Source organism: Antechinus flavipes, chromosome 5 (assembly GCF_016432865.1).
Source record: "Antechinus flavipes isolate AdamAnt ecotype Samford, QLD, Australia chromosome 5, AdamAnt_v2, whole genome shotgun sequence".
Taxonomy (NCBI): Eukaryota; Metazoa; Chordata; class Mammalia; order Dasyuromorphia; family Dasyuridae; genus Antechinus; species Antechinus flavipes.
The window spans coordinates 231,982,504-232,008,231 of NC_067402.1; the positions used below are offsets into that span (position 1 = coordinate 231,982,504).

The 25,728-nt window shown below is 34.7% G+C and overlaps 1 protein-coding gene across 1 annotated transcript in view; it reads left to right on the forward strand.

Moving 5' to 3' along the window:
• The first annotated feature begins 1,583 nt into the window (after nucleotides 1-1,583).
• MRPS35 (mitochondrial ribosomal protein S35) overlaps nucleotides 1,584-25,728 on the forward strand; it is a 46,764-nt gene continuing 22,619 nt past the window's right edge. Inside the window, exons 1-5 of the mRNA XM_051961159.1 lie at nucleotides 1,584-1,737; nucleotides 12,784-12,836; nucleotides 13,345-13,512; nucleotides 15,735-15,795; nucleotides 17,439-17,578. Of these exons, the coding sequence (XP_051817119.1) occupies nucleotides 1,614-1,737; nucleotides 12,784-12,836; nucleotides 13,345-13,512; nucleotides 15,735-15,795; nucleotides 17,439-17,578 (546 nt within the window). The 5' untranslated portion in view covers nucleotides 1,584-1,613. The remainder of the gene's footprint in view (nucleotides 1,738-12,783; nucleotides 12,837-13,344; nucleotides 13,513-15,734; nucleotides 15,796-17,438; nucleotides 17,579-25,728) is intronic.

The following is a 25,728-nucleotide window of genomic DNA, read 5'->3' on the forward strand; positions in this document are numbered from 1 at the left end:
GAATAATGCTCCCAGGCTGGTATCCTTAGCCATCATCTTGGGAAGCAATCTCTTGAGAGATGAAGCCTAGCAATTGTTCCTCTAAGTGCTACAGCATAGTTGTTGAAAACACACAAAAAAAGTTTTTGCCACCAAAGTCCTTTGGCCAGGCACTTAATAAATTTGTGTTGATTTACTGGCATTGTCAGATGATTCAACATCAAAAACTGATTTTTTTTTTTAAATCAGGTGAAATAACATTAAATAAGAGGATTAATGCCTTGATGAGTCACTCTTCTTTACATGTCCCCCAAAGCTCTGTCCTGGGTTCTCTTTTCTTTTTTTTTGCTTTGTGATCTCTGTTGGTTTAAATGATCATTTCTATGAAAACGATTCCTAGATTTGTATATCCAGCCCTAGTCTTTCTCCTGAGCTCTAGTGCCTTATCACCAACTGCTTTTTGAATATCTTAAATTGAATGTCCTGTAAACATTTTAAGCTATATATTCAAAAACGAATTTATTATCTTGACACATCCTCCCCTCATACGCTTTTCCACTTTCCTATCCAGGCTAATAATGTCATGTTTGAAATTAATCAAGGAAGTAAACTAAGGAAAATCTCCAAATAAAACATCACTTATTATGAAGGGAGCTTTCCCTTCGGATATGATCCGATAATAAAGGATTGGTCAAATGGCTCTGCTTCTGGCCAAGAGTTCCAAATTCAGCGTGTGATACATTTTTTATAAACATAGTACAAAGTACAGAAATCATCTAATTGGCCAGCATCATAAAAATGGAAGATCATTATTGGTTGCATCAAAGAAAGCAGGCAAAGCCCACATGCATATCATGAGGACTTCAATTCATGCCTTTGCAAATTATCCAGTAAGATGTCCCCCTCCTTTAAAAAAAAAAAAAAGTTTTAAATCCAATTTCTCAAAATCGTTGATCTCTTATTTTCCCTTTCTTATCCTTGTTTTTGCTATAATGAGAACTAACGCCTTGTCTTGCCTTATTAAGGCCTCTGCAGCTTTATTCTTTACTGTCTGTCTCCTTCTCTTCCACTCTCCCTTTCTTTCTCTCCTTTCTCTTTTTTTCCTTTCTTTTCCTCCCTTATGTTTCTCTCTTTCTTCCGGGACTCCAGAATAATGCCAATTTTTACATATACATGTATGTAAATGCCCACGTATAGATATATGTGTGTACATGTATACACAACGTGCACATATACGTATGTCGTAGAGAACTCCGCACCGAGTCGAGAGACCTGCGTTCCAAAGGAGTCCCAGCTTACTAACTTTGACAAATCACATCTGGAGTCCCAGCGCCCTCCACTTTAAAGTAGAGATGATAAAACTTACACTATTTGCAACAACGTTTCCAAGGTTGTTGTAACCTCAGCATTTTGTACACATTTAGGCATTAAATAAGTGCGATTAACGATGAAGTTGATGATACTCATGTTAGCACTTAGGTTTGTCTCTTTTAAAGTCCTCCTCTCCTAGTATTTCCATAGGCAGATCTAGGACTCTACGTCAAGAGACGAAATTACAGGCGATCTCCGCCTCCTTCGCGTTGATACTCTGTTTGTCCTTCGCGTGTTGCCGTCCCCGGCTCTAGAAAGAAACTATGGCGGCGCTCGTAAGCCTTCTCTGGCATGCTGGACAGCCCCGGGCCCGGGCTCTCCGCACTTTTGCTACGGTGTTGCCCGCGGCCAGAGACTCGCAAGTTGACTCGCAAGTTCAGAATATGCGTGAGTTTAGTCTTCCCCACTCCGTTTCTTTTTAGACTTTGACTCTCTTCCCCCCCAGATCGACGCTCTCTACCTTGGGCTAGCATGGGACAGAGGGGACGGGATTTGTGTAAGGCTTGGGGTCGGAAGCTGGAAGTTGACAGCGTAGCGAGGGTCCTGCGGAGCTTGGCCAAAAACCCCGGAATTGTGGCTCATTGTGTGAAACATTGTGTCAAGTAACATTTATTAAGCAACGATTCCGCACTTTGGTAAACATGGAAAGGCAAAAGATAGCCCCTGCCTTCGAGAAGCTTACAATCGAGTTAGAGAGACAACGTGCAGAACAAATTGGAGACTGTTGCAGGAGGATGGCCCCAAAGTTAGAGAAGACTGTGAAAGGCTTCCATATATTTTAGCTTTGACTTAAAAAACGGTCTAGGAATTGCACTAAATGACTCCCGAGTCTAAACCTTTGGTCCTATCATTTCTGGAGGCAGCCTTTTCTCCTTTGAGTTAGTTAATTGAAATGCTTTCTTATTTGCAGTTGAAATAAATTGTTCATTTTTGCTATCATTTATTAAGCTCCTATTATGTGTCAGGCACTTTGGTGAAGTTATTTAAACAATCTAAAATCCCTGCCCTCAAAGAATTTATAATTCAATGTGGGAGATAATATACAAATGTGTACAGAGCAAGCTAAACAGAGAATAAGTAGGAAATAATTAATAGAGGGAAGACACTAAAAGTAAGAGGAGTTGAGGAAGATTTCCCGTAAAATACATGATTTTAGTTGGAAATTAAAGAAAGAAAGTAGTGAGAACATTTCAGGCAGAGAAGACAGAGAAAAGAGTCAAGAGATAGAGTAATAGGATTTTTCCAAACCCTTTGGATCCTCTTTGCATCCAAGTAAGAACAAGATTAATACCCCTTGCAAATGACAGTCTTTCCTACAAATTGAGCTAGGATTAGGGTAAATTGAATATGGAAATTGACTAATTCTGTCTGCCAAAAAGAATAACATGCTTTGTTTTTATTGCTTTTTGTTTATGTATGTAAACATTGATTATGATTATTTATACTTGTATACAACATAAATACAAAGTAGAAAAAAACTTTACCATGTGTACAAAATATAAGAGAATTCAAAATATAAAATAATAAATTTCAATTTCAAGAAAGCCTATGTCCATCTTTGCTTTCTTCTAAGTTTTCTTTTGTTCTCTGCTATGCATCTTTTACTTTATTTTTTCCCATTTCCCGGTCTCATTCCTTCCTTCCCTCCCTCCAAGAAAGCTACAATTAAACTTGGAGATAGATAAATAGATAGATACATACATATACCTTGGCCCTTGTTTGCCTGGAAACTTGTCGAATTAAGCATTTTGACAATGAAAAAAAATCCTTTGCTATTCCACCCTTGCTCAGCACTTGTCACACTATATTGTCTTGTTTTAGTAATGTGAAGTTGGCCACACATACTGCCTAGCTCTTGATGCCCCTGCATCTCAGCTTTGAGCAGCCCCTTCCCAACTAAAGTAGTAATGATCAGGATTATCTGGTTGTAGTCCATGATGCTTAGATTGTACATGTCAGCTGGCAGGTTGCTGGGCTGCCCTGCTACTGCAGCATGTAATTTCCCAATTTCTAAAACATCAGTACTGCAAGGTCACTGAGGAGAAGCAGCAGCAACAGCCAGTGGTGGGAGCCCAGGTGAAGGCTATGGTGGCAGATGACCTAGGATTTCTGACAACCCTGAGCCTAGGCATGTTAGGCCCATAGTTTTTGCCTTCATATCGAGATTCCTTCCCCTTGTAAGTTAGGGTAGGGGGAAGGATATAAAGATTTCTCTCAGAAAATGAGTTGGGTCTAGAAGGAAGGAGCTTGGCTGGGCTGGGATGGCTTGTCTTGTCTCTCCACAACCACCCTTTTGGGAAGTGGGTGGGAAGGGATGGTTAGGCTGCAGCCTGGATATGTACTCTTTATAGGAAAAATTTGTTCTCTATTTGTAATTTTTGCCTCTTGTCTTGCTTTCTAGACCTAATTAATGAAGAATACTAAGGTACCAACTGTATATACATGTTTACACACATATACATACTTTTTTATAGACACACATGCACATGTGTATTCATACACTATACTATGCTTATTTATCCTATTTCTCTGAAGATAGATATTATCTTCTTACATAAGTTCAAGTCTTTTCATAATCTTCTAAATTCACTAACTCACATTTTCCTACACTACAGCAATATTCCAACTTTATATTGTCTAGTTACTTTAAATAGTCTAAACTATTAATATGGCTGATATAATAGTATCATAGATTAAATATACTTTCAGACCAGCAATTAGCTAGCCTTGCTTTTTTTGACCTAAAACATTTTACGCCTGATTTTTATTATTATGTTTGTGTGTTTTTCCTGTTTCCTATCCCTCCTGTTTCCTTTGCTTTACCAGCCTACCTACCTGTTCCTTTGCCTTCCCACTCTTCCTCCAAAGATCCCTCCCCTGTCTTCTCCCCTCATATTTCCCCTTCCTCTTTATCTCATTACCTTTAATCACCTTATCTCATTCCTATTAATCTGCCTACCCTTCTATACTTACCCCTTCCATCCAATTCCCTTGCCTTCATTTCTTTATAAATTCAGAAGACTTTTATTTCCTTCCAAATGTTTATATTGTTCTTTTTAACCTATATCTGATGTGAGTAGTGTTCACTTTAAAAATCCTTCCTTTATCCTCTCCCCCATCCCTAATCCCCCTAGCCTTCTGCTTCTTTCTGAATTTAGGAAACTTACACCCTTCTAGATATATCTGTCTATCGATTGTTCTTTAATCCATTCCCAATGAGAGTAGGGTTCCAAAATTACTCCTGCCCTCCTGCCCCATCTAATTTCTGTGTCAGTTATTTCTCTTACAACACTTTCATATAACATAATTACTCTTTATCTTTTTTTACACAGTTTTGCTTTTTAGAATCACATCATATTCAGCTCTACCCAATCCTTAGAACTGCCCATTCACTGCTATCTTAGACATTGTTTACATTTCCTTGTATAAAGCATAAACAGTTTGTTCTTATTGAATCCCTTGTAATTAGTCTTTGATGTTTACCTTATATTTTTCTTAGTAAGACAACAAAATTCCAAGCCTGGCATTTCATTGAATATCCATTTTTTTTAAAACTTGTTTTGCTGGGTATGGTATTTTCATATGCAACCCCAATTCTTTTGCTCTTCAACCCATGGTCTTTTAATGTAATTACTAGTAGGTCTTGTGTGATTCTAACTGTGGTTCTGCTGTATTTGAATTCTTTTTTTCTTGTTGCTTGTAATATTTTCTCTTTGACCTGTGGGCTTTGGAATTTGGCTATGATGTTCACCTACGTTTTCCTCATCTCTTTTAGGTCGTGACTGGTGGTTTTTTCTATTTCTACTTTCCCTCTTATTCTAACACTTCAGGACAATTTTCTTTAATTTATATCTTATATTATTGTATCAACTTTTTTTTTCTATTGTAGCTTTCAAGAACTTTAATTTTTCCTGTATTTTCTCTTTATCTGTTCTCTAGATCAGGTGTTTTTCTGTGAAAGAGATTTCACATTCTCTTCTATTTTTTTTCATTCTTAATATTTTATTTTATTTTTTGTTGGTCTCATATCTTTGCTGTTTTCCCCTTGCCCAATTCTAGTTTTCAAGGAGTCATTTTCTTCCTTAAGATTCCAGATTTCTTTTTCCAGTTGGTTGACTTTTTCTTCATAATCTTGTTTTTCTTGGATTTTTTTTTAATTTATCCTCCATCTCTCATTTGATTTTTTTTAAGTTCTCTGAATTCTTTTTTGAGCACATGATCATTTGAAGTTATTTTTGATTAGGAGAGGCTTTTTTTGTTTTAGTATCCTTCTCTGAAGATGAATGCCTTTCTTCTCTGTTCTCATAGTAACTTTCTGTGGTTGGGTTCTTTCTTCTTTACTTGCTCATTAAAAAAAAAAGTTATAGGAGCTTGTTAGTGGTGTGTTTTCAATATTTTATTTTTTCTAAATACATGTAAAGATAGTTTTCAACATTGATTTCTGTAAAGCTTTGTGTTTTAAATTTTTCTCCTTCCCTCTTTTACCTCCCCTCTTCCCAAGATAGCAAGCAATCTGATAGAAATTAAATAGATGTAATCCTCTGAAACATAATTCCATATTTAACATGTTGTGCAAGAAAAATAAGATCAAAAGGGAAAAAAAAAACATGAGAAAGAAAAAAACAAACAAAAAGGTGAAAATACTAATCTACAATTAGTCTCCATAATTCTCTTTCTGGATGTGATTAGCATTTTCCATCCCAAGCCTATTGGAATTGGTTTGAATTACCCTATTATTGAGAAGAGCCAAGTCCTTTACTAGTCTTGTTACTGTGTACAATGTTCTCCTGGTTCTAAGGAGCTTGTTGGTGTAATCACCTCTAGTCCTAGTATCTGTGGGATGATGTGTCTGGCCTTCTATAAACAGGTATTTAATCTCAATTTTTGGCAGAATTTGATTTTTTTTTTCAGTCAAAATGTGTTAAGCAGCCAATACATAGAGTATCCTTGGAGTTACTAAAATACATGAATTTGCAATTTCATTGATGTGGATGTTTCTCTAAAGATTGCAGTTTATAAACCACCCATGATTGTCTAAATGTGTAATTTTAGTGGTCTCAAAACTTCTGTATAGGAAATCCTCTCAGTGTTATAAATAAGGAACTGATTCAAAACCTTAAGAATGAAAGCCATTCTTCAATTGATAAATGATTAAAGGATATGAAGAAGTTATTTTCTTTTCTTTTTATAAAGGTTTATTTTTATTTTGGTTTAAAATAAAAATATTTATTTTAGAAATGTCTTTACAAAGACATTTAAATGCCTATTGACAGAAAAGTCAAGTGAATAGATAATAAAATAACAGAAAAAGATAACATTTAAGCTTGCCAAACAGAGGAAGAGTTGGCAGTAGAACTGATAAAATGTTTTGATATTAATAACATCCCTCCTTATTTTTGAGGTTCTTAGTTATTGTCCTTTTTTCCCCCCAAAAAAAACCATATACATGGATAATTTTCCAACATTGAGCCTTACATAGCCTTATGTTCCAAATTTTCCCCTCCTTTCCCCACCTCCTCTCCTAGACAGCAAGCAATCCACTATATTTTTTTACATGTTAAAATATATGTTAAATCCAATATGTGTGAACATATTTTCACAATTATCTTGTTAAACAAGAAAAATTAGATAAAAAAGGAAAGAAATGAATAAGAAAACAAAATGCAAGTGAACCACAACAAAAAGAGTGAGAATGTTATGTTGTGATCCACACTCAGTTCCCACAATCCTCTCTCTGGGTGTAGATAGCTCTCTTCACCACAAGATAATTGAAATGAAACTGGCTTCAATCATCTCATTGTTGGAAAGAATCATGTCGTATAATCTTGTTGTTGCTGTGTACAATGGTCTCCTGGTTCTGCTCATTTCATTTAGCATCAGTTCATGTAAATCTCTCCAGACCTCTCAAATTATCCTGCTGATCATTTCTTATAGAACAATAATATTCCATTACATTCATATGCCATAATATTGAGCCATTTTTCAACTGATGGACATCTACTCAGTTTTCAATTTCTTGCCCCTACAAAAAGGGTTGCCACAAACATCTTTGCACATGTGGGTTCCTTTCCCCCCTTTAAGATGAGGTTATTTTTGTAAAGAAGAAATCCAAGCTAACAATAGCTATATGAAAAAATGGTACATATCACTAATAAATAGACAAATGCAAGTTAAAGCAACATTTGTTCGTTTCTCTAATTCCAGAAGTGTCCATTGTGCTTTCAGGAGTCTTCTTAAGTGATCTACCCTAAAGAATCACAACAAAGACCATGTGACAAAATTCTGTTTGATCTCTGAGCCAGGGAGGTCCGTAGCACAGTAGATGTAGTGTCAGGAAAAGTAATCTTCCCAAGTTCAAATGGCCTTAGACATCATGAGCTGTGTGATTCTGAATAAGTCACTTACCTATTTACCTCAATTTTCTCATCTGTAAAATGAGCTGGAGAAGGAAATGGCAACCACTCCAATGTCTTTGTTAAAAAACAAAACAAAACCAAAAAAACCCCTAATGGGGTCACAAAAGATTGGATACAACTGAACAAATTTCTAAATTACTACATAAAAATAAACAGTTTCTTCTTTTAACACAATTATTAGACAACTTTGAAATATAAGGGCTCTACCTTAATTTGCATTCTTGCAAATTGGGGTCCCACATGCCACTGTTCAATATGGTTAATTTTTATTTTTGTGTTTATAACATTTTTTAGAAAAACCATTCATAACCAAGCAGTTCTTTGCTCACTTACAAATACTCCCTCCTTTAAAGTTGGAAGGGGCTTTCTTTCCATATTCTCTACATTGAGAATTTACGTGATAACAGTGATTCAGAATCACTGAGTCCTACAGAGTATTTCTCTTTCTCTGTTTGCCTTTTCCATTGGGAAATAGAAAGATTCCTTTTTCTGATTTTCCTTATTAAAATATTCCTTTTCTAAGAGTTTGAAAGTCCCTTTCAGTACCCAAAAAATCCAGTCTCTCTTGGCTGCTTTGTAGATAAGATGAGTGAGGGATCTTAAATTACCGTGCTGACAGGCCAATGCAGCTGGTGAGTCTGAAAGACTTACCACAGTTATCTTCTTCAAGGTACCTTTCTTAACACATTTACATCAGACTCTGCTTGTAAAATAGCCATAGACAATTTACTCTCCTTTCTTCTAGGGATGGGACAAGGGCCATCACCATCTCTAGAGACATTACCAGAACCATCACTTCTGGGCTGACCTTTTGCACTGCCCAGCCCCTACTTTATTCTGTCCCAGTCCTACAAATTAAGCCACTTGTTCTGGGCTGAATCTGATTCAGACCAGTCTTTTGGTAAGAAAGGTTCCATATTGAGATAAAATAAGATAATCATAGATTATTCAACAGTTATCAAAAGGAAATTTGCTTACTCAGGATAGGAGAAGGATATTTAACCAGGATTAGTCTTGAGGACATCTTGAATTCATTCACCTGAGTGAGGTTCCTGGTCCTGTTCCTCATTGTTCACTATCTCAATCTCCTTGATTGTTTTGTAGTCAGGTGACCAGGATGTGATGGTAACATCTTGAACTGTTAGTCCTCGAAGTCCATCACATTTCAAAAGACATGTTTTTTAAAGAAAATAATTTACATGGAAGAAGGATTAGAATATTGCACTTCCTTAATACAAGTCCGTTCTTATTTACCAATAGTATAATTCTGTGGCAGTTAATTACTAAAAGACCTCTGGGTTTGGTGTCAGGATTTAGAATATGAATCCACTGATGCTACTATGAATCTAATGCTATCTATGGGTACCTCTTTGGTCCTTAGTTTTCTTATCCATAAAAGATGAATTCTCTTATACCTTCCAACTCTAAATGTATGATCTTTATGAACATCAGAACATTTCCTACCTTCTTTTGACTTTTCTCTCACTAGATTTATTGCTCTTAAAAGATTTTTGCTCTTAAAAAGATAATTAACAAAACTTTTCCCTTACTCCAGATTTCCTCTCCCTTGGGAAAACAAATTAAAAAAGAAAAATATGAATTGTCAGACAAAACATATATCAGTAATAGCCCTGTCCAAAATATATCTATCTCATTCTGTATCCCTAGTTCATCACCTCTGTGTCAGAGAGTAGATAGCATATTTCATCATTAGTCTTTTAGAATCCTGGTTAATCATTACATTGATCATTTGTTTGTTTTTAAATGTTGTTATTGGGTAAATTGTTCTGGTTTTGCTCACTTTACTCCATATCAGTTCATACACATCTTCCCCAACTTCGTCCCTTAGAGAGAGATTAGGGTAGCATATGCCAAGTAAGGTGGACCACCATCTCCCCTCAAATCCTTAAGGAGACAGCACTAAACTCTGAAACCAAAAGTCTTGGGAATAAGATTGTTCCTCAGATTGCTAGACCTGCCTGGCCGAACAAGATGAGGTGAGATCTTTCAAGACAATTATGAAAATCGAATAAGGCTTCATCTACTTCAGAGTTTGAGTAGGCCTGAAGGACTTTGAGCATTTAGTCAAGGGCATACTTAAGTCCCCTTCCTGCTATCCTCCCATGACATCAGTGTCTCCCCATTTCAGTCAAATATGGACAACTATGTACTTATTGGTCAAGTTCAATTTCTTGGGTAGTTCCCTTGTTTATAATGTAAGATCCTCAGCCAATAAGGATGAGGGTTAGTGTTGGGAGGGGGTATTTACTTTAGGGATTAAAAGTGTTGACCCCACCCCCCCACCCCTCTACCTCTGTGCTTCTTCCCTTCCATTGTCTGCTCAATGGGTAGGATGCCCTTCTCGCAAGAATGTATAATAAACTTTACTTTGCTTCTAGAGATCTCTCCATCTTTTTTTTATTAAATGGTGACCCCCTCACCATTTCTGAACCACACACGGCTTAACTTCCATCCCCATCAATGAGGGAAGAAATCATTGTGCAAAAGGGGACCCACATCCATCATTATTACCATCAGCAACAATTGCTGACCAGTTGTCATCAACAAACAAATTGTCACAGGGCTTTTGGAATGGCTGTATTTTTCCCTACTCTGTATACTGTATATTCTGTATAGTCTTACTTCTAGCCTAGCCCTCATGGCTGTCATATAGGGAAGAGATCACTCATCTTCATCAACTTGCTAACCAATTGTTATTGTGAGATTAGGCAAGCCAGCCCAGCTGAAGAATCAGGGCGGCTGAAAGAAGGCAGTGTGCTAGATTGACTATCATCGTCCCTCAGATTTTGAAGGAAACAGTCCCAGGAATCTGAACTCCAGAATCATGGAGATATCAGTGCCTACCAGCCAGGCCCCCACAGCTATCACTGAAGAAAGAAATTATTATGGAGAAAAAGCCCACATTCCTCATTCCCCCACCTCCTCCTCCACTAGTTCTGACCAACTAACATGAACCCTGGGAGTGGCAGCAGTTCCTCCCTTTCCCCCCATCCCCTACCACTTGCTTCATGCTCAGACCTCTTAGCTGTCACTGATAGAAGCAACTCCTGTGGAAAAGGAGGAAACCATTCTACCATTTTTCAATGAAAGCACTCTGAGAGAGAAATAGGAAGCAGCGTGTGCCAGGCAAGTCAAGATACTATCACCATCTTGACTACCATCTCATTAGATGTGAATGGAAATGTTCCAGAACCCTGGACTGAAAAAAATATTATTTTCAATCCAGTACGCTCAGCCATCAACCTGGGAAGCAAGTCTTATTGAAGTTCAGCCAGGTGACTACTTCTATAGGTGCTGTAGCTATATCTATTAAAAATCCAAAAAAGACAGTACGAATGGTTCAATAACAGAAATTTATATTTTCCATGGAAATAATGTTTAAAAAAAATCAACATCTACTTTGCCACTGCACCCTAAGTATGTCCTAGTTATGTATCCATTCAAAGCTCATTTTGACATACAGTGCAAAATATTGCTCTACACCTAGTTTCTGTCATCATGCTTTCCGACTTTCCTTATGGTTTTTGCCATATAATGATGTTCTTTCTTGGGGTACTTGGGAATCTTTCAATTTATTGCCTGTTTATTACTACTCAATACTTGCTTACTTTTTTGCTTCTGTAGGCTTTATTACCTAATCTGTTCCATTTAATGACCTCTCCATTTTATCAATTATTTTAATGATTTGTTGTTTAGTTTGAAACATACTACTAGTAGGGCCCCTTCCTTCTGTGTGTTAATCTCCTTTAGACCTTTTGTTCCTTCCAGTCAGTTTTGTAGTTTTGTTGCAATACTTTGGTAGTTATATTGATAGGATATTGAATTAATTTGTGTTATATTGTCATTATATTGGCTCATCTCTACTCTGATCAGTTTTTATTTCCCTAATTATTTTGGTCTATCTTTATTTCTGTATATCTTATAGTTGTAGTCTTAAAGTTCTTGAACATATCTTGATAGGTATACTAACAGGTATTTTATAAATTTTGTTGTCATTTTAAATGAGATTTCTCATTTAATTTTTCTGCTATTAGTAAATGCTGAAAGTTAATATATTATATTCTGAAACTTTGCTGAGGTTATTAATTTTTTGAATTAATTTTTAATTGATTGTCTAGTATTCTTTAATGATATCTGCAAAAAGAAATAGTGTTGTTTCCTTTTTGCCTATGCTTATATGCTTGATTTGTTTTACTTGGGGGGAGGAACGTGGTATTCATTTTTGTTTTGCTTAGTTTCTTTCTGAGATTGGATTATTTAAATTCTCTCATTTTTGTCCTATTTGGGCATTTTGTATTTTTTAAAGTATTCACTCATTTCCTTTAAGTTTTGATTTTAAGGCATGTTGTTGGATAAAGTAATTTCTAATGATTTCCTTGAGTCTTTGTTTGTTGTGAATTCTTTTTTCATTTTTGATTCTAGTAATTTGATTAATTTGATATGCTCTGAGGTTGAAATCACATAGCTTCTTCTTTCTTTGTTTCTTTTCCCATTACCCATACTCTTAGACCTACCATGTAAAGGTGCAGATTACCTTCAGTGCATATTGGATGTGTGACCCATCTCTAGGGTACAAGCCATAGAGTTGACAGTTGGCAACTTTTCCTGCCCCCAGCAGACTTGGTCCAGCTTCTTACCCTAGTATATAGCCATAAGTTCCAATTGAGTCTTGGCACTGGCAGGCTTTTCTTGGCTGGGTCCTGTTCCTATTACCCTCAGACCTCTATCTGTCTCTCTAGCTTACCTTAGTCAGCAAAATGACTTGTCATTTTTTCCTTGGACTTCACAATTATATTTTGTCTTAATGCTCTTTCTAAAGTTTTTCTTGTGAGTATTTAGGGAGGAGTTGTCTGCATTGCTTCTTTCTATTCCACCTTCTTTGCTGGTTTCTGCCAACCTTTAATTTTAAATATTAAGTAACTTTGAGTTACCATTATGAGTTTAAAGTTAAACTATGTGGCAAAATTAATTTTTAAAACTCTATTTTGCTTTGTAGTTAAAACAGAAAGCAATAAAACAGGGAAAACATCTGGAAAGTCCAGGAAACAGGTAAGCAGTAAAAGTAATGTTTACCAAAATTTTTTAAGTATAATTTTGGGAGATTTAAATGTTTACTCATATGTTGATACATAATTACTTCAATGATTGTTCTCCTTGTCTCAAATAAAGGGAAATGTAACAACCCAAATGCAAAATGTGTTTTCATAGTGTGAATTCATGAATAGAGAGGAATAATTTTCAGGGAAGAAAGTGAGTAAAGGTCCCTCTACTTAGGGTTTAAGGAGTCAGTGAGAATGGTACTTTAGTGAAATATTCTTCCTTAGTGAGATATATAAATTCTGAAAAATTGGTTAAAAAAAGGATAAGTAAGACCTCTTATTCCATGAAATTCTTGAAACTAAAACACAAGTTATTCCTCTCTGTTGCATATATTTTGCTTTACTTTGTTGCTTTTTAAATGTTTTTTAAAGAAAAAAATTAGACATATACAAACATATTCTTGTTTAAATATTCTTTTATTTTTATTTTTAAATATTTTTAAATGTTTATTCTTTAGGTTCTAAATCCTAGGACAACAAAGATGACAGTTGATCAGGACTGGATGAGTGTTTACCCTGCTGCAGCACCATTTAAACCTTCAGCAGTGCCTCTTCCTATTCGAATGGGCTATCCAGTGGAAAAAGGAGTACCCATGGCCAAAGATGGAAATCTAGAACTTTTAAAGGTAAAATGAATTTCAATTCTATTGGTTAAAGAAAAGAAAAAGAAAATGATTTTCATTTGAATGTAGTAACTTGAGTTAAGGTATAATATCCACACATTTAATTTTAATATGTGATCATATAATTTATGTAATATGTTCATAATTTTCTTAGGGAGCCAGTAAGTGAAGTTGCTAACTATTTAGCTTTGTTGCTTTAGCCATGGGACTAGGAAAGTAAAATATGTAGAAATTAGAAGTTTTGCCAGAGAGAAGATTATGAAAATTCTACTCCTTGGTCAGTTCTCTTTTTTTACCCCTCTAGAAAGACAGTAGAGTATTGATGAGACAAGCAAGTCTCAACTTCTGCATTCCTGAAACATCATGAAGTTACACATTAATAGTTTGGTTACTATAAAACTATAATATGTGTGCAGATTTTTTATTTAATGATATGAGGTATAGAATTTTTTATTTTTGTAAAGAAAATAGGACTTCTAAGGAGAACATTTTACGTTGAAGCCACATCTATTTTCATTATTTATAATTGTTAATTATTACTGCATCTATTCTGTACCTTACTTCAAACTAATTCCCTCTGTATTCGAGGATAGGGACCAAACCTGGTACAAGTATCATTTTATCCACTTTATAAATGGCTAAGAGAAGCTAGATGACTTTCTTAAGATCACATAGGTATGAAGTATCTAAAGTGGGATTCAATTCCAGCCTTCTCAGTTCCAAGTAAAATGTTCTATGCTGGGCTGACTTAGTAGAATAACAGACATAAGACTACTTAGTCATTTGTACTATAAGAAGAAATGTCTTGCCTTCTTGTATGTCAATATACATATTGATATGTCACCCTAGATAACCAATTTTACCTCTAAAAACTATATTATAGTTATATATATGTATATGCATATACATATATATATAGTTATAAAAACTACATATATATATATATATATATATACATATATATATAAAATATAGAGTTAGAAAAAACTCTAAGATTTTTAAACTGAAGAGAAGCTTGAAGAGACTTGAATTGGTTGAAGGGGTGATCAGTGAAATCACAGGTTTGGTCCCTATCCTCGAATACCGAGGGAATTAGTTTGAAGTAAGGTACAGAATAGATGCAATAATAATTAACAATTATAAATAATGAAAAAAGATGTGGCTTCAACGTAAAATGTTCTCCTTAGAAGTCCTATTTTCTTTACAAAAATAAAAAATTCTACACCTCATATCATTAAATAAAAAATCTGCGCACATATTATAGTTTTATAGTAACCAAATTATTAATGTGTAACTTCATGATGTTTCAGGAATGCAGAAGTTGAGACTTGCTTGTCTCATCAATACTCTACTGTCTTTCTAGAGGGGTAAAAAAAGAGAACTGACCAAGGAGTAGAATTTTCATAATCTTCTCTCTGGCAAAACTTCTAATTTCTACATATTTTACTTTCCTAGTCCCATGGCTAAAGCAACAAAGCTGTCTGTCATATTTCTCATGAAAATTGTCACATTGTGTAGCCATATGCTTTAATCAAGTGATGCTACTATTAATGAAAACAATTTTTAGATGTTTCTTTTGAAATTGTCTTCAAAGTACATTCTTTCAAGAATCCTTAGGTGACATATTTTTATGTCTGAGAGTTGCTTTGAATTTTACAAATAACCAAAAATAATTTGGGCCTATGTTTGTTGAATAAAACGGATATTTTTGTTTAAAAATGGCTCCATGGAGACTTATGCTAGAGTATTGTCATTGTGAGGAATTGAGTCATTGGTCACAGATCAGCTTCTTTGTATCACATGACATCTTCTAAATGCTTCAGAATGCTTGTGATGCTATGATTTAATAGAATGATTTCTGCCCAAAGAAAGCAAAAAGCTATACTGCCTTTACCATCTTAACTTTTTTGCCAGGATTGCCAGGCTAGTCAGTAATAGGAATGCTGTAGATATAGGATAACTGAATTTCAGCAAAGTGTTTGATAAAAGTCTCTCCCCATAACCTTGTGGGCTAGATTAGGAATATTAGGTAGATTCTGAATTGGTTGAATTACCTAACTCCAACAATAGAGATTGAGAGCAACTTAAAGGAGAGAAGTTGCTGTTGCTGTTGTGATTTATCAGAAATTTCTTTGAGGGAGTATGCTTTAGTTTTCACAAATATTTTTTAAAATCTTCTTAAGATATTTTATTAACTTATTTTCTTAAATGTGGATTCATTTCAGATCCCCAATTTCTTACATTTAACTCCTGTAGCAATTAAAAAGCATTGTGAAGCTCTAAAAGGTGAGTGATTATTTAAAGTTTATGTAAACAATACAAAAAATAAAAAATTTCATAACTGTAATATATTGTAAAACTTCTAACTTGTTTTAATATTTCTGTTAAATTTGTCCTTTTAAAAATTTTTTATATTATTTTCCCCATGTTTCTTAGTAGTCTTTTAGTTGTATTTATTGAACTTATTTTATCAGGTAGAATAATAGAGACTGAGAGTCAGGAAGACCTGAATTCAAATCCTGCCTGCTTAGCTTGCTGTGTGACCTTGGATAAGTCATAAAATATCTTTCGACCTTAGTTTCCTTACCTGTAAAATAGGGATAATAATAGCATCTATTTCAGGATGGGTGTGAGGATCAATTGAGTATGTAAATCGATAAAGTATTTTATAGACTTTAAAGTACTAAATAAATACTATTATTAACCATCATTTACTGCAGTGTTCTGCTCTAGACCCTATGAGGAATAAAAAAGAATTAAAATGGTTTAGTTTAGTTGACATAGAAAAATCCATATCTAAAAAGGCAAAAAATATATTTAGAGAGTACTATTACCAAATAGAATTTAAAGTAGTACAAATTGAAGAAATAGATAGCAAGATGTTAATATTTTGGGTAAGTGAAACCACAAGAATGAACTATTTTGAACCTTCCAAGGAGACAAGGACCTCTAGGGTTAGTAAGTAGATGGGTTATGCAGAGGAGCAAATTTGTGAATATCTTTTTTGAGAAATTGAATTCAAGGGTAGTTTAAAAAATGTAGGTTGAATTTACAACAAAGTGGAAGGACTATAGGGAACCACCTGTTGAAAAAGCTTAGTATGCATTCAGAGCAAAGATAGAAGAACAAAGCAGAACTTCAGAGAGGTAAGATTATCCTAGTATTCCCATTCCCACCTCAGTCTAGCATAGGCTTTCCCTATTGGATTCTGACTTCTCAATGCCTGTGATCAGTAATTTAGACTGTAGGCCAAAGTAACACAAAAAAGGGACAGAGAATAAATATACTCTTTCCAAAGTTACACTCTTTCTGAAGGGAAGATAAGGTTTGTAGCTGGAATTTCAACTTTGAGAGATAAGGAAATAATTACAGGGAGGTGCCTGGAAGAGGCTCTTTATGCTTTAAACCTCTGGCAAGTTAACAAAGCAATGTAAAATAATACTTGTATGGTACTTTCACTTTAATATAATGTATAATAACTTTTTTTTTATCCCAAAATGCCTTCACAGTCTTGTAAATATTGGTTGTTTCCTTAATTTGACTATGTATTAGATTGTTCTAGTCAGAGTCCTGCCATTAACAACTTGTATAATTTTGAGTAAGTCACTGAATATTTCTAAATTTCATTTTTTTCATTGTTAAATGGGGATATATCAACTGCTTTGGCTTTCTCATTTCATCATCATCATCATCATCATGGTTCACATTTTTGTAGTACTTTAAGGCTTGCAAACTATTTTACATCTATTGTCTCATTTGATGACAAGCTTAATATGAGCATCAAAAAGGTAATGTGAAAATGTGAAAATATATTTTATAAAACAGCTTCCTATTATTTTTGCAATTTGATAAATAAAGACTATGAAAGTCTAAAGAGGTCTCTATATTCTCTACATAGCCATATTTGAAATAACCTTTAAAATTCCCAGATTTCTGTACTGAATGGCCAAAAGCATTGGACAGTGATGAAAAGTGTGAGAAGCATTTTCCCATTGAAATTGAGACAACTAGTTATGTTTCAGCAGGACCATCTCTTTATAATCCCAAAGCAAGAATTGTGACATTAAAGGTAAGAGAACTTTTAAAAACATTATGAAGCATTGTGACATATTTATCTTAAAAATTTTTAGGTTCAGCTTTAAAATAAATTAACATTGTTTAATCACCCTACTTCACTGATGCCTGACTTCACATTTAAGTATTGTTCTACTTAAGATAGCATCTGACCAGAGTAAAATGTGATAGGGACTACCACTTACCTGCTTCTGAGCTCTTGGTTTTTTTTGGTGTAGTCTGGTATGAATTCATGGTATGAATTTTTCATATTTTGTTTTTTCCTTTGGCATAGTAAGTGACCATTTCATTCGTATGCTACAATATGTTCAGTTATTCTTTTCCACAGGAAAATAAACAATCTTTGACTGACTTCCCCATCTTATACTTGTACAAAGAGATGATTTTTAAAATCCAAATGTAAGATTACATTTATCCCAAATTAAATTTTCTCTTATATTCAACCTAACATTCAATCCTTTTAAGGCTGTTTTGAATTCTGATTCTTTTGTCCGAGCTTTGTGTTATTTACAACTTGTGTGTGTTGATTAAAATGTTAAAGAGTAAAGGCCATCCATAGATCAATGAGATACTTGAAGAGAGTCTTTTCTTCCTAATTGACTTTTATCCATTAATGTTCACTTTTTTGGTAATTGAATTAGTTTCAAATCTGCCTCACCATATTATTGTCTAGTCCACATCATTGGATCTTTTCCACAAGAAAACAGTCAGATGCTTTTCTTAAATCTCGATAAATTTTTCTGGTTGGCAGTTTGGAATTATTTTTAAAAATAAGAAAAGTTAGTAAAATACTCATAGTCAGATATCCCATTGCTATGCATATACGGTCAAAAAGATCAAAGACCTCCAAAGATGGATTCCATATATACCAAAATATTCATATAGTACTTATTGTAACAAAGGACTAGGAACAAGGTAATGCCAATTAAGTAAAGAATAATTAAACAAATTGTTGTTTGTGGTAAATGAAGGTAAAGCAATATTACCATGGTATAAGAAATGATGAATATGGAGAATTCAGAGAACTTGGGAAGACTTACATTGAACCGCTCTAGGGAAATATGCAATCAGTCAATAAGCACGCATTTATTATATACCCATTGGTTTCTGAGCATTGTAGTTGGCTTTAGAAATGTAAAGACATAAAAGAAATAGCCCTTACAACTAAGGATATACAAGGACTTGAATTTGGAGGTCAGGATGATATGATGGGAGATGGAAACAACATATATAAATGTTATTAACTTCAAAATGCATATAATATGTAAAATATATAAAATAAAGTGTTTTTTAAGAAACTCTGGAATAGAAAATGCTCGTAGCTGAAGGCATCAGGAAAGACTTCATGTAGAATGTGATGTTTGAGCCAAGCTCTGAAGGAAAGGAGAGATTCTAAGAGGCAGAGATGAGGAGAGTGTAGATTTCCAGATATGGAGGACAGCATACACTGTCTGTAAGGAACACAGAGGCCAATTTGGCTAGACTGTGTAGGAAGGGGAATAATAGACAATAAAGTTAGAAAGATGTGTTGAGGACAGGCTGTAAAGGGCTTTACAAAGCAACCAGAGAAATATATCTGATCCCAGAGTTAGTAGTGTGAGATAGGTGACTAGAAAGGAAGGGACAAAGGTGAGATGCCCCTTTATGGGAGCAGAATGCAAGAGTTTTGTTAACTGATATATAACGTGAATACATCAACATAAGTAGAAAGAACTAAAAAAAAAATGAAAGCTTTATAATCATAATAATAAAGAAGGTTTGTTTTGGAAAAGATTTGAAAAAATATATTTCCCTCCTGTTTTTACAGAGGTGAGGGAACCACTGGGGATTGAATATTATATATACTATTAGTCTCAGTTGTTTGGTTGATTGATTTTGTTGACCTTCTTTTCCCCCCTTCTTTTAAAAAATTCTCTGATACATAGGTTTGTTTCCTAAAGGATTGGGAAGAGATAGGAAAATTTTGAAATGAAGGTTATATAAAAGCAAAAGATATCTGATGTCTTTCTAGTGTAATTTTAATTTACATTATTGTGGTCATTGAGTATATTGTTTCAGTGTTTTAACTTCTCTAGTTCATAAGTTTTCCCAAATTTCTTTGAATTTTTCATATTTTGTCATTTTTTTTGGCACAGTAAAATGACCATTTCATTCATGTGCCACAATATATTCAACCATTCTTTAGTCAGTGGCCACCCACTTTGTTACAGGTTTTTTGCTACCACTAAAAAATGTTGCTACAAATATTTTTGCATATATAAGACATATTTCATTCTTGTGGGTTTATGCTTAGTAAAGCTATTCTTAGGGCAAAAGATACACACACACACACACACACACACACACACACACACACATATGTCTATATGACATGTGAGTCATGACCCTATATGGATTCTCTAGTCTCTCCTAAGCTCTAGTAATAACCTATCTCCAACTGCTTACAGGATATTTCAAACTGGCTGTTTCAGAGACATTTTAATTGTAAACTCAACATGTCCAAAATAGAATTCATCTTCCCAACCATTTTTAAATTTTTTTATTATTTAATATTTTTTAATATAGTTTATTCATTAATATCAATTTTGACATCTTATTTTGAGACTAGGTCTCCCCATTTTGTCCAGGCTACAGGTGCCACTCATGGGTTGATTCTCCTGATGATTAGCACAGAGGCTTTGACTTGCTCCATTTCCAGCCTGGGCTGGCCTGCCTTTCCTTAAGCAGACATGTAGTGCTGCCACTCCTGGGAGTGTCCAACTCCCAGGACATGGTTGTTACAGAGAAGGTGGTCCCCAGTGCCTAGTGTTACAAAAAGTCTTAAGAGGGACAAGGACTGGGAAAATGCCATAAGATTGGATATTTAAGAGGTCACCATCAGTAACTCCACTTGTGCTGGATAGAGGAAAGAGTAAGCACACAATTCCCAAAACCTGATCCTTTCAGACAGCATTTATTACCATTCTAAATGGATGATTTCTAGAAATGTGCCTAGTAAACATATTAATGAGAATAATATTAAAGACCCTTTGGATACTTTTATTCTTACTCCTGAGAATTTCTAAACATTATTTGATACTAGTTTACCATAGAAAGTTGCCTTAAACACACACACACACACACACACACACACACACACACACACACACACACACACGATGAAATTTATGTTGAATTTTAGTTGCACATAATGATTAGAAGAAAGAGGAATTGACGTTTTAAAAGAATTTGGTGAAGAAGATGCAATGGTAGCACTTCAACAATTTAAAAACTGCTCTCATATTTCTTAAAACAAAATAGCATTTTTGGTGGAGTTATGGAAACATAAAGGTAGAAAGAATAACAGGGAACCAAAATGATTGATTCTGGCCAAGGATTAGTTATGGCAAATAATTAAGGCAGTCTTGGAAAGAATAGTTTATGCAAATGATGCTTAACCACTCAAAGGAAGTAGGGGATTGGGGGTAGGTGGGTGGAGACTTCCTCTAGATTCATTGTTTCTAGACAGCAACATTTCATTGGCACATAACTGTTTGAAGGTGGACTTTTTCTATTGTTGGAAAAAGCTAGGCCTGTCTGCGTGATCCTAATCTTAATTAATGGAAACAGCAATATTTTCACCTCAGTCACCAATAATGAACTTTTTGCTTTGTTTATTCAAAGGAGCTAATCTGAGAAGTAGATTCTTGAAGGATTTAGCAAATTACAGAGAGCCTTGGAGGTATCTTTTTGTGCCCCAACTGAATGACAAGAAAAAAGAAGCAAGTATTCTGGGCTGAGCCAGATCTTGAACAGTGAATATGCTGTTTGTATGCATCTCTGTTTTGTTAGATTGGGAGACTGGAAGGAATAAAGCAACTAAAGAATTATGCATTCAGTGGGGCAGCAAGATGGCACAGTGGATAGAGCATCAGCCCTGAAGTCAGGAGGACCTGAAATCAATTCTTACCACAGACATTCATTACTTCCTAGCTGTGTGACCCTGAGCAAGTCATTTAACCTCAATTGCCTTAGGGGGGAAAAAAAAGTTAAACAAGAATTATGCATTGATTCACTTAGGTGAGTGAGATGATGCTATAAAAACTTAGAGGGGAGAAAATGTTGCAATTATTCTAACCTAGATTTTTTTTAAAAAGTAAGAAAGTAAAGCCCCAAGGCAAGCCGCTAAAAACCAAATTATGATGATTTCTACTGTTATAATTCACTCATATGTTCCCTTCAATGAGAGGTCAGTGCTATGGAGGTAAAAGATAAAGGGTTCAGCTTATTATGGATATGAAGATTATTGTGATTATTTTGGCTGTGAGTACTATAACTTATGGTGGATTTGAAGCTCTGTATTCAGATCATAAAGATTTTCAAATGGGAGAGACAGAAAATCTTGGTGCTGCTCTATCTAGAGAGTGATGCTGCACCTTCCTGTGTTAGAGCTGATTATTCACAAAGGCATTTGTGATGATAAAGGAGGTAACTAGCCACAAAGAGACCACAGGGCAGAAGAGGTAGAGGCTGATCCTTACCTGTTTAAGTGAAGTTGACTTGTTTCCTGGGATTATACCCGAAGCCTGCAGAGAAATTGAAGGAGATCAAGCACTTTTAATTATTTCACCAGAGTAAAAATATATGGAAGACTTGTCGGCCAAGAACATGAAATTATATATTGGATGTTGAACTAATATTTTGATTTTAGTATGAATTTCTTTTAATAAGTTTTTTTTTGAAGTGCAGTCTATCAAAACTAAAACTTCTTTATTTTCCCAATATGTTCCAGCAAAATTTTTTACAACTTAATTTAATAAAGAATAATTCCTCTTTTAAAAAAAAAAAAGAAGTTGTAGACAAGATTGCAAGGGAAGCAGTAAACTGGGAAAATATTTTTACATTCAAGGGTTCTGATAAAAGCATCATTTCTAAAATATAGAGAATTGACTCAAATTTATAAGAATTCAAGCCATTCTCCAATTGATAAATGATCAAAAGATATAAACAGAGAATTTTCAGATAAAAAAATTGAAACCATTTCTAGTCATATGAAAAGGTTCTCTAAATCATTATTGCTCAGAGAAATGCAAATTAAGAAAACTCTTGAGATACCACAACATACCTCTTAGATTGGCTAAATGACAGGAAAAAATAATGATGATTATTGGAGGGGATGTGGGAAAACTGGGACACTTAATACATTGTTGGTGGAATTGTGAACTGATCCAACCATTCTAGAGAGCAATTTAGAATTATGCCCAAAGGGTTATCAAAGTGCATACTCTTTGATACAGCAGTTTTTCTACTGGGCTTTTCCAAAGAGATCTTAAAAGGAGGAAAGGGGACCCACATGTGCAAAAATGTCTATGGCAGCCCTTTTTGTAGTGGCAAGGAATTGGAAACTGAGTGGCTGAATAAGTTATAGTATATGAATGTTATGGAATATTATTGTTCTGTAAGAAACAATCAGCAGGATGATTTCAGAGAGGCCTGAAGAGTCTTACATGAACTGATGTTGAGTGAAATGAGCATAACCAGGAGACACAGCAACAATTCTGGTGGACATGGCTCTTTTCAACAAAGAGATGATTCAGGATAGTTCTAATGATCTTAAGATGAAGAGAACCATCTACACCCAGAGAAAGGATTGTGAGAACTGAGTGTGGTTCACAACATAGCATTTTTACTCTTTTTGTTTGCTTGCATTTTATTTTCTTTCTCTTTTTTTCCAGGTTTGATTTGATTTTTCTTGTGCAGAAAGATAATTGTATAAATATGTGTGTATATATTGGATTTAGCATATATTTCTACCATGTTTAACTATATTGGAGTACTTGCCATCTAGGGGAGGGTGGAGAGAAAGAGAAAAATTGGAACGCAAGGTTTTGCAAGGGTTAATGTTGAAGAGTTATCTCCATGAATATATTTTTAATTGACATATAGTTTAATATTTTAATAGTTTTAGAGACCATTTGTAATGCAAAAATAAGTAAAGGGAAAAGGAGAAAATACATTCTAGGGGTAAGCATTAAGAGAATCTGAGAGCTTTCAGAAACATCCTCCCCTCCTTCCCCCTATCACCCAAGTTTATTATACAATTTTTTATTAAAGTTTTTTTTTAAACATATGCATGGATAATTTGACATTAACTCTTTCAAAACCTTGTGTTCCAATTTTTCCCTTCTTTCCCTGCCCTCTCCTCTAGATGGCAAGTACTCCATTATATGTTAAACATCATAGAAATATATGTTAAATAATATATGCATATATATTTATAAAATAAGTGAGTAAGAAGTATGGATAGCTTTTTCCAAGAGCTTATGAAAGGGGGAAGAGTTGTGGAATTTGAAGGAATGATAAGGTAGAGCCTAATAATTTGGTCTAATATTGGTCCCCTTGGACTTTTTTTTTGCAAGTAATAAGGAAGGATTTAGGGAGATAAGAAGAACCTGAAGACTAGTGAGAGATTAGTTGTTATACCAATAGAGAAGATAAGAGAGGATTAAGAATACATATAATGGGATTGGATTTAATAGCAGTTTATCAAAAATGGGTAAAGAAAGAATAAGGAATGATATTAAAAAGTTTTGAGATGTAAGACTCATGACAAATGATTTTAATTTTCTTTTTTTTAAATTAAATCTTTTTCTTTTCAAAACATATGCATGAATAATTTTTCAATATTAACCCTTGCAAAACTTTGTGTTCCAATTTTCCATCCTCTTCCAATGTAATGCTGGAGAAACTGAGGCAAGATAAAGATTAGAGAGTTTTTAATATTTTATTTGAAAAATATTTACTGGGACTAAATGGATCCATAATTTGGTCCCAGGGCTGAATGAGACTATTGTATCCTAGGAATGTGAGGTTCCCGTGAAATATATATATACGACTCCAAGCTACAGGGGTAGACCAAAGCAGGGGAAGAGTCAGAACACTGAGAGTGGGAATGGGCTATCATTCAGGTTCTGACAGGGTAGGGGAGACATTCTGATAAGTTGGATCAAGAACAACAATGACAGAGTGGGGGGGGGGGCAGACTGGATGTTCTGGATAAATAGGGAAGGTCTGGGGTCATAATGTGTAAGACAGAAAAGGTCTTTCTCCTTATCTGGATCATGATGATTAGGAGGGAGTGGTGTTGCTGGATTGAGCAGAACAATTAGGAACTGAGGCACAATACCTTAGATGGCAAATAATCCAATATATGTTAGGGTGCAAATATATACTAAATCCAATATATGCATATGTATTTATACAATTACCTTGTACAAGAAAAATCAAACAGGGAAAAAAAAAGGGAAAAAATAAAATGCAAGCAAGCAACAACAAAAAGAGTGAAAAATCTTATGTTGTGAACCATACTCACTTCCTGCATTCCTCTCTCTGGGTTGTAAGTGGCTCTCTTCATCACAAGAATTTTTCGTCTGAATCATCTCATTGTTGAAGAGATTGATCATCAATCAGAATTGATCATCACATAATCTTGTTGATTGGTCTTAATTTTCTCAGTGAGGTCCTCAGCTGAGAAAGTATGGGAAGGGATATAGTGGGAGACTTTAGGGGAGAAGAAAAAATTTAGAACAATCTTTGTTGTTCTAACAACAGTAGAATAAAATGGGGTAGAGAAACCATTAGGCAGAAATGAAAGAATTGTCTTTCTGGTGTAGAGACCCAATTGGGTTCAGATAACACAAATTTGAGCAGCTAGGTGTCTCAGTGAATAGAGCCTTGGGCTCTTCTCCAGTTCAATTCTGGTCTCAGATTTGCTTTATGCCCCCCAGGCAAGTCTCTTAATTCTCTTTGTTTCCTCAACTGTAAGAATGAGCTGAAAAAGGACATGGCAAACCACTCCAGTATCTCTGCCAAGAAAACCCCACCATGGGATCATGAAAAGTCAGACACAACTGAAATGAACAAACAACAACTACAACATAAATTTATAGTGGATTCAGATAGCACAGTTGCCTCATTTCCTCCAGCTCAGTTTATCAGCAGTAGGAGCAAAGGAGGTAAATGGAATAATCCAAATTTGGGGCTTGTAAAGACAGGGGCAAGAGACTCGAAGAGAGGATGATATGTAGTTAAATTGTAGTTAAATCTCAATTATAGAATTGAGATTGAAAAGAGAAGTAAGAGATATTAGAGCAGGGCTTATGGCCT